Below are 15594 nucleotides of genomic sequence, written 5' to 3'. Positions count from 1 at the left end.
GAGCCACAAAGACATTTACTTCAAAGGGTGGGTCTGCAGACTTCATAGGAATAACTGAAGATGACCTGACTTTTCAGCACCATCCACACCAGCAAGAAGACATAAGTAGCCGCAGCCCATACATAAACAACCACTTACACGGAAAACACTTTTCTTCTCCCTTGTTTCTATATATGTATTTTTTTAATATGCCTTCTCTCATTTCTGCTTATCCGATTTAGTGCTTGCCAGGGGCTATACACAGATGCCATAAAATACTGAAGGAATTAACTGCTGAGTGAGGATAGGTGCATAATTTTCAGGGTATCTATTACAACTACTATTGCAAAGGAGATCCACGCTTCACAGTCAAGGGACAGAAGTTTCAGGAAGGTCAGAAAGAGGAAAGGGAAGAGAAAGGGCGGGGGGAAAAACTCAAACCAGAACAACAAACAAACCCCCACAAACCACACCTTAAAAAAGACATAAGAAATCTCATTTTATGTTGAATTACTGAGATGATTATGGATCCTCTCAATATCATTAATACAAATTCTCTAGGACAAAAATCATTCTATAGAATTAAACTTCTTTTGTTCGCACAGTTAATATCTATTGAGTCTTTTCCAAAGCAGTTACATTTCCAGTGTACCAGCTGCACAGAGGGAAAATTTACGTGATGGAATAGAGAGAACTGCAATCCCTGTTCTGTCCCTTTTAATTCTGGCTCTTCAAATGACATGAGGAACCCAGGTGGAAAGATGTGCTCTGCATGTCTGGCCACGTGGCAGAGAGGAAAATGTAATTGATTATTCTTATTAAGGAAACTGGTTTTGCTAGAAGCATCAAGTTTATTCAGTTTCATCCTTAACATGAAATACGCAGTGTAGTTAAATATTCTATTTTCTACATAGCTTGGGCTGACTACAAGTATTTCAATGATAGCAATAATGAAACATGCAATATTAATTAGAAAATTAATGGAAAGAGAGGGAAGGATGCTGTGATCAAAAGCTTAGATCTTTCAATGCTGACAATCCATACACTGTCACTACTTCTGTCTGTAAAAATGTTCAGAGTTGCCTCAGGACCATCAAAAAGAAAGAATGGCTACAAAAAGAGAGATATATTCCAATAATGGTACAGAGACTGAAAGAAACAAGCTCTCTTCCAGTTTTTATTTTACATCAGTTTAATAATAAATTACTCTTCTGTGCTTAATCAGTCTTTGCAGAAACATTACTTTGTGGGTACCCAAATACTGGACATATTCAAACACCAGATACATTATCATTGTAGTACTTGCAAATGTATCTGAAACTGCTGAATCTGCAGGTCAAGAAAGATAAGGAACCGTGCAAGAAATTCACCCAATGAAAGAGATCCTCAGATTTTATATTGTTGGTAAGAAAACACTCAGAAGAGACCTCTACATTTGTGTCCCCAAAGGACACATGCTTTTCATTAGTACATTAGGAATCTACTATCGGCTATGCAGATTGGGCAACTAACTATCAAATTATGCAATTTCCAGCCAAAAGTGTAGCTTGCATAAGCTACTATTAAATTTTAATTTTTAAAAATGTATTACTGTAGTCAGGAGTCATCTGAAAAACAGCTTTAGAAAATAAGCCTTAGGGGAGAAAAAGAGGCAACATCAACATGCGATGCTGTCAAGCAACAAAACATATCTGAAATTTAAAGACAACAGTGTCACTTTTCTGTGCATGGAAAGCACCTAACCCAAACTAACAGAAGGAACTTTAAGAAGCTATTAGTGAAGTTTCTGTCTTTTCAGAACAGCCGTAATTGACACAAGAAAGCAACAAGACAAAATCCAGCTCACTGGTTCCAGAACTTCAATTCTGCCTCTTGGCATTAAACAAGTAAAGTCCGATGGGACCAGTCACATTGCAGCAGAAGAGCAAGTGATGGCCAAAACTACTCCCTCTATTGATTTTTATTTTTTTTTTACCTTGCTCTCAGGAGCATGTTTTGAACAGCTTCAAGAGGAGAATCTGTAAACAAGCACTTCTAAAGTCTATTAGCCTAATAAAGCCTTGTAATCTACTGTGAGTTCAATTATTTGGAAGCTTCCCTCATACCATTTTAGTTGTCATTTATCTGATTGGGACTACAGTGATTAATGCACCTGGCTAACAGCCTGGAAGAAAATCTTGTAACATAAAGGATGGAGAAGATTTTGTGAATGACTTTTTTTGGAAATTGAGAAACTGGCGGAATAGAGAGGCAAAATGTTCAGGGTAGAAGTTATAAGCCCAGAGGAACCAATTCTCTTTACTGTTTCTCTTTCCTTCTTATTAATGACTTAAAATTATGAAAAGTTTAAAGGGTGCAGAAAGGATCTTCAAGTCAAGGAAATACAGAACTTCTTTACCAGCTGTCTCCTGCTTACCTTGCCACCACATACCTGGAGACTTTCTGCACAGCAAACAAAAGCAGCTGTTCCAAGCCCAGCATCCTTATCCTTCTTGTTCTCTGGCCAAATATGACCAGCCAAATACTGCTCTCTTCTCCTGTGTTACCTATCAGGGAACATGTGCAGCATGTTGGGTCAATAGTAAAGGCCCACAGGGTCATGGTGTAGGTGGGGAACATTCAGTAGCACCTTCTCCATGAGTAACACCCACCTAAAGCATTATACAAATGATATCCAGCATCGCTTAGAGAACTTCAATAGATAAGGTAGCCTTGCTGCTTTGGCAGCATTTAAAGTTCAGCTGAGGTATATGCTTAATAAGAAAGCTACCCATGGGACCTTCTTGTTTAAAATGCTTGCATTTTCACACTGGTACCTGACATCACTCTCACAATTAACTTGAACTGATGCTTACTGGTTCTCAGCAAGACCATGTCACGCAACAGGACCATGCAGTACATTATTATTTCACCTTAGAAACAAGGTAGACAAACGCTGCTGAGACAGCATGTGGAAACTTCTGCTAATTATGAAAAAAAACCCCTGAAACTGTAACATAAACAATGAGAGAACCAAATATTCCAGAAGCCTCATGAGTGCTTCTAATATCCATCAGAAAGGCTGTAGATCTGCAGCAGCAAGGTGAGCAGGAGGCAGCAATGATGACTGAAAGGTCTCCGGAAGAAATTCCAGGCATCAAATGCTTTGCTACAGCTCTTTCCTGTACCTGATGTCTAACACTTCAAAAAAAGGAAAAAAGTATGAGAGATACCATCTGAGATAAATATGTGAATAAGCTACTTCATTCCAACATGTCAGCTTAATTTCTACTGCTTGGAGACTCAGACATGATCACTTATACCCCTGACTTTTTTAAAAGCATAAATTAAAACTATTTTCTTAATCTAAAGCATGCTGTTTCTTTTGATTCTCACTGATTTATTCTTTTTTTTTTTTTTTTGTCCCAGGGCAACAAGAATGAAGGAATCCAATAGCTAAGGAAAAAAATGTCTCTCTTTAAACTCACCTCTAATTCTTCCAAAAAAATTTAGTTTCGACAGTAGCCTAGAATGTGCAAATCCCACTATAAAAGCATAAAATCTAAAACGCTTGATTTCTAAAGCCTTTTTAAAGAAAAATAGTCTTATAATGAAGGTTTGGGTGGGTTTTTATGTTTGAAGCACAATCTCTCCTTCTGCATAAAAGCATTTCTCTCAAGACAGCATGAAGAGCTTCCTGATACTTGTTATCACCCACTAATTTTCATTGACATCAAATGTTTTTGTTATCAAGGAAAATGCAAAACATTTGTGCTGCTTAATCCACTTACATTTTTATATATTTCAAGCCTCTTACTATTTATCTTTTCAGATACTCAGGTACTACTACATATCTGGTTTCATTACCCAGTCTGACTTGCTTTCTTTTTCTTTGCCAATGAAGCTCAGCTTCATGCAGACTGGATTACTGGAGAATCTTAATTTTTACCATAGTTATTGGTGGATGAAATTAGCACTTTACAGGCTATTTTTTTTCTTCCTTGAGCATGAAACACATGACAATTCAATTGCAATTAATTGTCAGCATAAAGACATTACTGGGGATTCTTCTCAATGTCCTGAATTCTTTCCTTCTGAGATAAAAACTACATATTTAGGCCAGGCAGAAATGGGAATATTTTTTAAGGTAATGACAATATGAATGTGGAGAACTGAAAGCATGGTTTTGTCACCTAGTCTGATGGAGATGGGCAAAAATATTAAATAAGTTCATATGCAATTGTTTCTCACTGGGGGCTAGCTCTGCTGTAGGCTCCCTTTTATGTTCAGTAAAACCAAGAATGGTAATGTTGCATATAAACACCAAAATCAGGAACAATAATAATGGAGTAAGAATGCTGCAACCTCAATGCCATATGCTTTTAAAATCTCTACAGAATCATCATGTCAGCACCCATTCCAAGCTTCACAGCATCCACATCTTCCCTAATACCCTCTAAAAAAAATCATAACTACATGCTTTTTAAATACCTGCACTCCTTGCACCCATTTAAAGGTTTTTCAATTGTGTTAACATACTCCATTAAAGTCATAAGTAAAATAACTTTCCAGAAGACAAAAACTGATATTAATATTCCAACACAACCATAAGAGCTCTTCAGATCAATGTGTCAATTATCACATCACTGTTTTATTCACCAAGCATATTATGGAATTGTCTTCATCCACCTGCTTCTGACAAGTACCTTAACTTCTATTTTTATCTTGGCTCTGAAGTCTGAAGCAGTTAACGAAAGTTCAACAGCTAAAGCTGTAGATCAAGTGTCAGAGATGCCTCTAGCAACAGAGCCTCGTTTAATTTGTCACCTTACTCGCATTGCCATTTCTAATACAGTAATGGACATTTTCAAAATTCACGTTAATCTTGTCCTATACAATTTCCATTGACAAATCCCCATTGCTGGCTGTTATGCTGCAAAGTGGGAAAAAACAAGGTTTCAAGTGCTGAAATCTGGTGTGATTCCAGGACCGCATATCCACATTACGTCTTCACCAGCAGTGAAGTCCATGCCAGCTGCCAGTCCTCAGTGCGCACAGCATACGAACAGAGAGCTACTAACGCTGCAACCTCAGCCCTGGGTCAGCAGGAGGGAATCCACTCTGAGCACAACAGCAGTAGGTTCAAGTGCCTACTGCAAGATGCCAAACACAGATACAAAACTCCAAACACAGAGTAAAGCAAATATGCATCAAGAAAAAACATTTCTGCTCCCTCAGTCATCAGTATAGGTGCAACTCATGCATATCCAGGAGAAATAATAATCATCATATGTAAACATACCAGCGTTTCTCCAACTTTACCCAAAACCCCACCAATACAAGATTTCTAACAAATTCCCAAAACAGTTTGCCACTTGTGCATAACAAAAGTGTCTGGTGGCACTGGACTGGGGATTTTTGTACAAAGGCGAATCCGAACATGTTGTGACTAACTTGCTAGAAACTTTCCACTGTAATTAAACAAAGCAGGCAGTGTTATTTCACACTTACGCTGCCACCCGATGGATATTCAAAGTATCAGCATCACTCAATAACCGTGGGTGACACAGGTATTTCTTCTCTCTAGTCAAGTAGTTTCAGCAATTACTGAACATGCTTCTTTTCTGCCTGAACAGATAATTTAGCACACTATTCACATTGCCTGAAGGAGTGTGGAAGTTTCTTCGTAGACTTTCATACAACTTTTGAAGACCAACAATTCCATTCTACTGAGGGCTGAAGCCTTTGTTATTAGGAAGAATATGTAACATTTACAGGCAGTTATGGCTTTCTGTATATAAGGATATGCTGTTACCTAAACAAATAAAAAAGCACAAGACAGTCCTTTGGCATTCCTCCATATATTTGTTTCAAACTGTTAACTGTAGTTATTGTAGTCATCTTGCATGTTTTTATTCACATATCAACAAATGTTATTTAAAAAACACAAACACACACAAACAAAACAATTAGCAGACAAATTCTGTTCCTAGAGCATCTAGTTCCTGTTCCATTTAGGGGGAAAAATAGTTCACAGTATTATGTGCTTATTTTCTTGACCTGATTTTATGCTGTGATCACAGCTGCTGATTTTGCAAAATGTATCTTCCACTTGAAATCTGCACAAGATACCTTTAACTGAAACCCCACAGTACCTGAGTATATCTTTGTCTGGGGCACCAAAGAATATAAAAAAAAATTAGGTCTTCAAGCAATTACTCAGAACTGAAGCTTACTTAAACAGGTAAGTTCTGTTTAAAATTCTGACATTAAATCAACATAACTTAATTCCACAAACAGCAAATTTTTATTTTTCTTATAAAAGCTGTTAGAAAATAGGCTACTGTGAAATACACTCTGAATCTTATGTTTATGTTGCAATGAACATTCTACATTTGTAATCTGGAGTTCAGAAGATATCTTGCTCTAATACATACAGTATTAATTGTGTGTGCATAAAACAAATACTACATGACAATCAGCTCATCTATGAATAATTCAAGTCCAAATTAAGGTTGGAATGTTTCCATTTAAATTATGTGATGGTGCAACATGATAATCACTATGTGAAAAAACTACAGGTTGGAAAAAAAAAAAAGCCTCTTCTATTTCTACTCTTCAAACACAGTCAATAGTTTGCAAATCCTCTTCATGGTAGGGTCAAGTTTCCCTCTTTTAGCTTTTAATTCAAAATTGTTTTCTCTTGAAAAGTTTACAAACATATTAAAAACACAGCATAAATTTTAGAAAGTACAAGTGCTGTTCATGTGGTTTCACCACTTCTCTACGCACACAATTTTCTAATTCTCTTGCACCACAACTAAAAGGTTATCCCTTAATATATAAAACCCATGGTTTTGCTACTTTTGAGTAAAAAATAGAAAAAATTACTAAAGCACAGTAATATGTTGCTCATACACCAGTACTTAGGTTATGATCTGCAAATACACAATTTACAAGGAATCAAACTATACAAATCTACATTTGGAATGGAATTTAAAAAAACAAACCACCTAAAAACAGAAGCTATCCCATTGAGAGTTCAGATTGCATTAAAAAGCTGAAAATCCCATTATTGCTCATTTTCAGTTACTTAGAGTACTTACATATGGTCTACACTACTCTTCATGGCATCGTACAGGCATTTAGTTTGCCTACCATCAAATAATTGCATCTCCCCAGTTTCCAAATAGCATCTATATTAACTTTTAGCTCTTGTGCACCAGTGACTGCCCAGCTCCATACCTCATGGTTCTCACCTTCAGAAGGGCAACACAGCTGCTTTGTATTTCTGTTGCTAACTTTCAAAACACCTTCTTCTACTGGTTTTCATTAAGCACAGGTGCAGAGCTGCTGTCGTCCTCAGGCATGCAGACTGAAACCGAAGGTGCAGGTCACTGAGGGATTCCAATTAGCAACAGCTAGAGATGCTCACCCTGCCCTTTGTGAAGGAGCAGCTGCTCAGAGAGGGATGCCAGGGCTGTGGCGTTACCAGAAATTAGCTCCCACCAGAGCTTATAACCACACTTGCTGTCCCAACTGTACCGTAAACTGCTGTCCTGGTTTCCGTTTGGATAAAGTTAATTTTCTTCCTTGTAGATGGTACAGTGCTGTGGTTTGGATTTAGAATGAAAATAATCTTGAAATACACTGATGTTTTAGTTGTTGCTACATAGTCAAGGATTTTTCAGCTTCTCACGCTGTCCAGGTGCACAAGAAGCTGGGAGGGGGCACAAGCTCAGTATATGTTTTGGGAGAAGAAGAAGGAAGAGGGGGATGTTCAGAGTCATGGTGTTTGTCTTCCCAAGTAACTGTTGTGCATGGTGGAGCCCAGCTTCCCCAGAGATGGCCGAACACCCACCTGCCCATGGGAAGACATTAATTCATTCATTCCTTGTTTTGCTTTGTTTGTGTGCAAAGTTTCTGCTTTACCGATAAAACTGTCTTTATCTCAACCCACGAGTTTTCTCACTTTTACTCTTCTGATTCTCACCCCCATCCCGCTGGTGGGGAGTGAACTAGAGGCTGTGTGGTGCTTATTTACTGGCTGGGGTTGAACCATGACAACTGCAAATGCATGTGGATAACTGGATTCCTATTCCTCTTGTCTACTCCATTCCTGACCAAGAGACAGGCCAAAGGATAACATGCTTGATAACTGTTAACTACACCTTTTAAATCTCCCATTTTCATGTCTAAAACTTAAATGTGGAAATAAGTAATGCATGTAGAAGTACTTCAAAAAAAATAAGTTATAAATACTAAAATCTTCATGCATCACTTTATGCAATGGTTGGTTATTTTGCCACTGTTAAGCACCTGGACATGCTTGCTTAGAAAAATAAAATGAAACTGTGTTAGGAATACCCCCCCACGCTAGTACTACCAGTTTAACTTCATTTACCAAAAATACATTTCACAGAGAAATTTTGCATAATAATTGTATAATTTTGGGACACTGAGACAACACTGCATATTAATTCATTATTAAATAAACCAAGACTATCTCACGTATGATTTTCCTTAAAAAAAAAAAACAATAACGGAAAAACTCACTAATCATCATCTTCGTTACTGGGGTTTGGAGGTTTTTTGTCATTTGGAAAACAAAAACCACATTGTTCCTTTTTGCATGATTAACACATTCCCTCCGAAAGACAGTACATTAAAAAGGGAATGAATTGTTCAAACTCTTATACCATTATTTCATGCAGGACAACATCAACTACATACAGAGCATAAGTTCAGTGTTCGTATTCAGATTCATGGTTATGTTTCTGTCTAAAGTACAGCAAAAAGTTTGGACCGTGATGTTTGGTTTTATCCAAGCAAGAGTCAGTTTCTTTGTGTTTTCAATACATCACGAAATTTACAATGTCTCCTTTATCTCTAATTAGCGCCATTATCTTCCCATTGCCATCCTTCCTCTTTTTGTTTTCTTCCTGGTAAATGTTGTATCTACAACTTCTGCAATAGCCCTTTAAACAGAAGATAATTTGCTGGTTTGTCTCAAAGCCTAGTAGAAAGAAAACAAAGTATGTTTATGAAAATCATCTAAAAACAGGACTATATCATTTTCATGTTAGCATACTGATACAAAGGCATACATTTGTCATCTCCTTTCCTTGACTAGTTATTTTCCTATTATTTGAAAATTTGTTTTATCTGTTTCCACTTTCCATATAAACTCAGCACTTATGTATCACCTAACACACAGTATCAGATCTGCTATGCATTCCATAAATTAAAAGCACACCCATACATCTTTCTTTCCGTTTATTGTTCCATTGACCTGGTTTCACTGGGAATCTAAAAACAATGTTCAAATGACTTACTGGCTGAATCTCTTCTATACTGATGCAGGCTTTATTTTGCAATCTGTAAACTGAAACTGATCTGACTACACTTGACTGTTGTTTGAGAAAATCATCATAAGCATACCTAATTAAGAAAACAGACAGAGGATGTCCCTGAATAATTTTAACATACTGCCTGCATTTATGCCCATTATGCACTGCGTAGCACCCACTGTTTTCTAAACACGTTTGTATTTGCCTGTTTATTGAGTGGTAGAAGACCTAGCTCTTATATTTATTATAAATATTTACTTTAAATACCTTGTTACAGATACATATCTTTAACAATTGTTTTCAGATGTTTATTTCTGAAACATTGAACATTAACCTGTCAGTTACAAACATTTTCTTTAGTATGGTACAACTACATTGTCAGAGACATGTTACGTTACAATTTTAACTTCAAACACTCTTGTGTTAAGAGATTTAGCAAAATATTTTATCTCATTGTTACTAGGAAAAGACAGGTTTTGCAAAGACAGTATTAAAAAGCTTTTATCTTCATTTTTGTTGCTGCTGCTTCCCAGCAGAATTACACATCCCTTCTCTACTAGTTTAGTTTTGAAAAAAAAGAGAGAAGGCATTATATTAAATTTGCCTATATAGCTATAGGTAACTCCAACTTTACATGCATGGATTCTCCATAAAAAATGCTAGCCACTATTTGTGGGGCAAAGTTTTTATAGAAACAAAAATAAATTAAAACAAATGCTCCGCTTTGAGCTGAGCATTCCCATCTACAACGGGGAATATACGTAGCTACATACCTATCATTACATAAAGGAATAAAAGTTTCCTTTGGAGAAGTTTTAAATAAATATCTACATTTGGTCGTATTTCTAACATTACTACAGTGAGATATCACTTTTAACGTTCCATTGGAGAAGAAAACCACAAGGATGGACGAGGCTTTCTTCTGACAACTTGGGAAAACCGAGGCAGAGGTAAGGGACAAAAGAGCCAGTTTTAAAGAATAAACAGCAGCAATTATCTATGGAACACTACTAAGAATATTGAATTTTTATGAAAGCTACCCTGGCATACTACTGACTAGAGTTTTTGTTCCCTGTTACTGTTGGCAAAACCATGCGCTACCAGGGACGGCATAAAAGCTCCGACACAGCGTTACACACCGTTATACAGCGTTACACGGCGGGGGAACGACTGAAATAAACACATTTGGGAGTGAACCAGAACCGCCCGCTCTGAGGGAGGAGACGCTGCACCTGAACGCCGCCCGTCCCAGGCCGGGGCTGCTGAGAGGAACGCCTCGTTAAGCGTGGCTGCACACCGCCACGATTGCTATGGCAACGGGAGCAGGAAAACAAACACAAGCACCGCCCCAGCGTCACGGCAGCCGCTGTCCCCTCTGCCCACTGGCCCCGCGACACGGCGCTGCCGCCGGCCGGCCCGCCTGCGCATGCGCCACCCTCCCGCGCACGCGCGGCGGGGCGGGACGGTGGGCAGGTGACGGGGCAGCGCGCGGTCGGCGCCATGGTGTACATCTCCAACGGTGAGAGGCGGCGGGGAACGGACGGGCGGCCGGGCAGCGAGCGGGGGCGGCCGGGGGGCTGTGGGGAATGAGCAGAGCGGAGCCTCCGCGCCGCCCCGAGCGAACTGCGCGCATCGCGCGCTGCCGCTGTCACTGTCACGTCAGCCCCGCGGGCCGAATCGGAGCGTCGCGCGCTGCCGGGCGGGTTTTAAGGACTTGGAAAAAGCCGCAGCGTGTTGTGCAGACATCGGGAGCGGAGCCGCTTAACCGCATGTCGGGAAGCGGAGACCGCCCTGGTGGGTTTTCAGGTGACGTGGACACAGTGTCGGCTGGCTGGGGGTGATGCGATTGTTTCCAGTACTCGGACAACACCCCGTCGGGAATGGCATCTGCTGCTCTTGCCCATGAAGCGCAGTTTTCTCCATCCTGTTTGCAAATTCTAGAGTCAGCAGATACATTTTTGTGTGATATACTGTGCAGTGTCGCATACTGAACATCACTGGATGGTTTGCATCTTGATCTGTTACAGGACAAGTGTTGGACAGCCGGAGTCGGGCTCCTTGGCGTTTGTCAGTTATCACAGATTTCTTCTGGTCAATAGCAGATTTTGTGGTTCTCTTGTAAGTAGAAATTAATTCTTTTGATGAGCTTTATTTTACATTTATCATAGGAGCTACTCAGTACTATCAGTAGCACAACAATTATAATGTTAGATTTACTCTTTACTATTACATATCTACTGTCCCCAAAACATATGTGTATGTTTTACTGTGACTGTAGCTTTGGTTATTAAGCACTATATTTAATAGAGAAGTGTGTGAAAAGTGACACAAACTTACTGGCAGCTCAAATGAGTTTTCTTATTATAAGTTTCTCCCATTTTAATACTGCAGAAAGCAGCAGCATATACTTTTGTTAAACAGCTAGTTTCTATTAGCTGAGAAAATAATTAAGATGTTATTTGCAGAATTTCTACTGGTGACAATAGATTCTTGCTATGTAAAAATAATCACCCAGTGGTAACTGTAAATTTATGGCCTCAGATTGAAGATGATTAAGAAACAAAAAATTACTTTGATGTAGTCAACATTATTCAGCTTCACTATATCAGTTACAGATTTATACTTCATGCATTTCTTGCACTATATTTACCAGGAAAAAAAATCTGATTTTGTAGTTTGAGCCTTACTGTAATTTGGAATTACTTCAGATTTTCTCTTACTATGTAGGAGAAAAATTGCCAAGATCTATTAAATAACAGTAACTTTGAAAAGATACACTGTTCATTCCTGAACACTACTTACTGTTTTTCAGGCCATTTCTTGTCTTGTAGTCTAAAAACTCAGAATATTATATCTAACAATCAATTCACCTAACTCCTGATTTACTTTTTAGTTTCCAGAGCATAATTCACCCAGATTTGAGAAGAAGAGGCTACACATCTTCCTCCTATTCTGGATACAATGATGGGAGAGGGTATTTTTTCATATTCCTACTACTTCTGGGTGTTTTTTCTATCTTTGCAAAATGCCATAAAGTATTTGGATAGCAGTTGTGATTTGCATTGAATTAGATCATGTTAGAAGACTAAAATGTTGTTTATCTGCAGTATTTTGTCTGAAACTCATTGATAACAATATGATGCCTTGCGTAGCTGTAATAACACTATGGTCTAACAGTCCCTGAAACAATATTCCAAATCTGCCTAATAGACAATATGGATCTTTCTTGAAATTCTTTTGTTTCACTTGCCTATACTCAGCATGTGATTTACATCAAATCAGTCATTTCGTGTATTAGATTACGTAGAGATAAAGCAAACCACTTTGTTAGATATCATTTCTGTAAACACTGTAGTTCCTGTCTTTCTTTGTTCTTAATGGTTTGCACAACTGTTCTTTTAGGACTGTATAAAACCCCGTTACCCATAGCTTTCTCTTTTGAGACAGGAGTAATTACAACAGTTTTGCAATACAGAATTTTTGTGAAAGTGGAGCTGGGGTTTGGTGGTTGTTTTTTTTTTCCGGCTTTTCACATGAAACCCAAACAACTTTTCCAGTAGATCTAACTTCCTAATTACTATTATTTACAGTGTTACTATCTTTCAAGTTTAACAATCCAATGCCGATTGAATAGGTGTTGTGTTCCTTGCTCTCTTGTCAGGCCTCCAGGAAACCCTCGCCGAAGGATGGGGAGAATAAATCACTGGGGTGGAGGCCCCAGTCCACCACCAATGGCTGGAGGTGGATGAGGAAGGTAATTCCAAAGCTGCTCTATCCTGCTTTTAACTTTTTTTTTTTTTTTTTTTTTAATAACAATGATAATTGAAGCTTAAGGTAGAGTGGAACGTTTTGTCTTCCTTTTGCAAAAGTTACCAAAACAGGAAGAGAATCAAAGTGGTTAAGATACTTTCAGTTAAAGTGGGGAAGAAAAAGAAGATGTTAAAAGGTTTTAGCTAAGAAATGGTGAGCTTCTACTTTTAATTGCATAGAAGTTGGTATACAAAGCATAGCACAGATTTTTGAACACAGCTGATTAAAAAAATATATACTTAAAACTTTTCATCTCTTTTGGCTGCTAATTTAAAGCCCTGTCCAGATCAGTAGTGACTAAAACTTTATTTGTATTTCTCATAATTGTCATGTGACACGTGAGAATAGTAAAGAAGGAAAATTAATAAAGTTGTTAAAAGACTACTAGCAAAATCTTTTTTCCTGTTACATTGATATAGCTATGCAAATCTTCAATTCTAGTATGGCATAAAAATCAGAATTGCTTAAAACGGGAGGCAAAAAGAACATTTAAAATGCCTTTGACTTTAAATTTCTTATAGCTGCCTAAACTTTAATTCTGTTTTACTAACTAGTCTGGCTGGTGGGAGTTTCACCTAACATATGGTTTGGTTTAATTTGAGACTTTAGTAAACAGTTATTTTTCATTAATCACCCCCCATTGTTACCATAATGAAACTTACAAGAAAAAAAAAAAAAGAACACACATGCTGGTGTGTAGTGCCTGTAAATCTTGTAGAAAAAAAAGCTTGTATTCCAAAAAGGACATACACCAGTATTTCTGTTCCCTGGAAAAAGGGCAAGTTTTTTGTTTTGTTTTGTTTTGTTTTTTTTTCATTTGGATGCCTTTTTTTCCCGACCCCCCACCCCCCTTCTTTTTGGTCTGACGTGAGGCCGGCAAAGGCTGTAGGATTTTGGGTAATGGCAATGGGTAATCTGCTCAGGAAAAGAAGTTTGCAAGCCTTCAGCATGTCTCATTTAGCTAAATTAAAACAAATTTTATTTTAAATTTGTTACTTACAGAATTTTATCTCACAGAGAAAGGCCTTATTGTCTCTTAATGCACTGTAATTATTTAATCTTCTAGGTAAATGCTTGCTGAAAAGGCAGGCAAAAGCATACACATTTGCAAGATGGACGGGAAGAAGAGTTCAGTGGTGGACCAAATGAGTATGAACGTTGCAAATGTGTATGTCAAGCTGGAAACTGCTCTGTGCTACAAGCAGCTTAATGAAGTTGTACTGGGAACTCCTTCTTCAAGGATCCAGTGTAACTGAACTGCAGTTTTATTAAATACATGTTTACTGTCTAAAGTCTTTGTATAGTTTCTGAACATTTTATTGTAGTTGCAAAGTAATAAGTAAATTATATTTGGCTTGTCACAAGGCTGACTTTCTCATTTTTTTCAGAAAAAAAAATGTTTGCAGTATAGCAAGACCTTTTCTGTTCAAATGAGGAAGAATACATATTTATATTTGATACAGAAGGTCCCTCGACTAAAACCAGTGTTTCCTAATAGGTTTTGTATTCACTCGATTTTTGTGAGTACTAACATTCTGTACTTTGCTGTATTTTCATTGTATTAATGGTACTCTAAACATACTCTTAAAATACAACTTACAAATTACTTTGTTTTACAGTCCTTGCCTCTTACAAACTTGCTTCCTTAAGGCCTATAACGGGTTTTATAAGCCTGTTATGGGCATTGTTTATAAATCATGCCTGTTTTATAAGCACCTCTCAAAACAGCATCCTCCTTCACTGAAAACTTAGTCAATTGTATAAGCCTATTTGCTGTACGAAGTTTGGTAAGACTTGCTTAGGCTTTGTTTATATTACAGGAAGAAAAGGTAGCGTACAAAGTGCTAACACAGAAAAGTTATTTTCTTTCAAGCAGTACCTACCTTTTAAATAACTTACCCCCTTTCAGTATGGGGGTTTCTTACTCTTCTTGGGTTTTATCGTTTTTTTGTTCCGTTGGAGAGGGCTGTGTCTATTTGATAAAAGATTAGCTGCTAAGATCCAGACAATTACTAGGTGCCACCAAAAGCTTTTTGCTTAAACCTCACTTAGTCTCTTTGGCGTGACATTGTAACATCCAACAGTGCCCCTTGGTTAACGTAAACATTACCAATATAGCTGGCTTTTGCCAGCTACTTGTGGTGAAATCACGCCCTGCGGTGGCTCCCACTCCTGCGCATACTCAGCACAAAGTTACTCTCTAATCTTGCTGTGTAACAGCAATCTTCCTCAACTCCGCTCAAACGTCACATTTTCAGATTTCACAAAGGAGCTTCCCACCTGCAGATCAGGTGTGTACACGTAAGTCATCGTTAGCTCTTCACAGGTGTATCACACGTCCATCAGCCGTACTATGATCTTTCCAGACAGTATTTTAAATTGGGATGCCCGTACTGCCCTGCTTCCAGCCCCACCAGCCCAGCTGGTGGCGTTTGGCTGCTGCTGGCTCAGACCTCCCGCAGGGCCGGCGCTCCCC

General features: G+C 38.2%; 1 protein-coding gene across 2 annotated transcripts; it reads left to right on the top strand.

The window, feature by feature from the left end:
• The first annotated feature begins 10636 nt into the window (after positions 1–10636).
• On the top strand, positions 10637–14482 carry SELENOK (selenoprotein K). 2 transcript variants are annotated; one of them, XM_065075317.1, is made up of 5 exons: positions 10637–10827; positions 11336–11426; positions 12202–12282; positions 12970–13062; positions 14185–14482. In XM_065075317.1, exons 1-5 carry the CDS (start codon positions 10809–10811, stop codon positions 14186–14188), a joined length of 288 nt encoding a protein of 95 aa, XP_064931389.1. In that variant the 5' UTR covers positions 10637–10808; the 3' UTR covers positions 14189–14482. The 2 variants fall into 2 exon arrangements, with proteins under 2 accessions (XP_064931389.1, XP_064931390.1); XM_065075318.1 differs by lacking the exon at positions 14185–14482 and having other exon boundaries at positions 12970–13066.
• The last annotated feature ends 1112 nt before the right edge of the window (positions 14483–15594 follow it).

The sequence above is a fragment of the Columba livia genome, chromosome 10 (genome assembly GCF_036013475.1).
Source record: "Columba livia isolate bColLiv1 breed racing homer chromosome 10, bColLiv1.pat.W.v2, whole genome shotgun sequence".
NCBI lineage: Eukaryota > Metazoa > Chordata > Aves > Columbiformes > Columbidae > Columba > Columba livia.
Note: the sequence above shows the minus strand (reverse complement) of the source record. Positions and strands in the feature narration are given on the sequence as shown.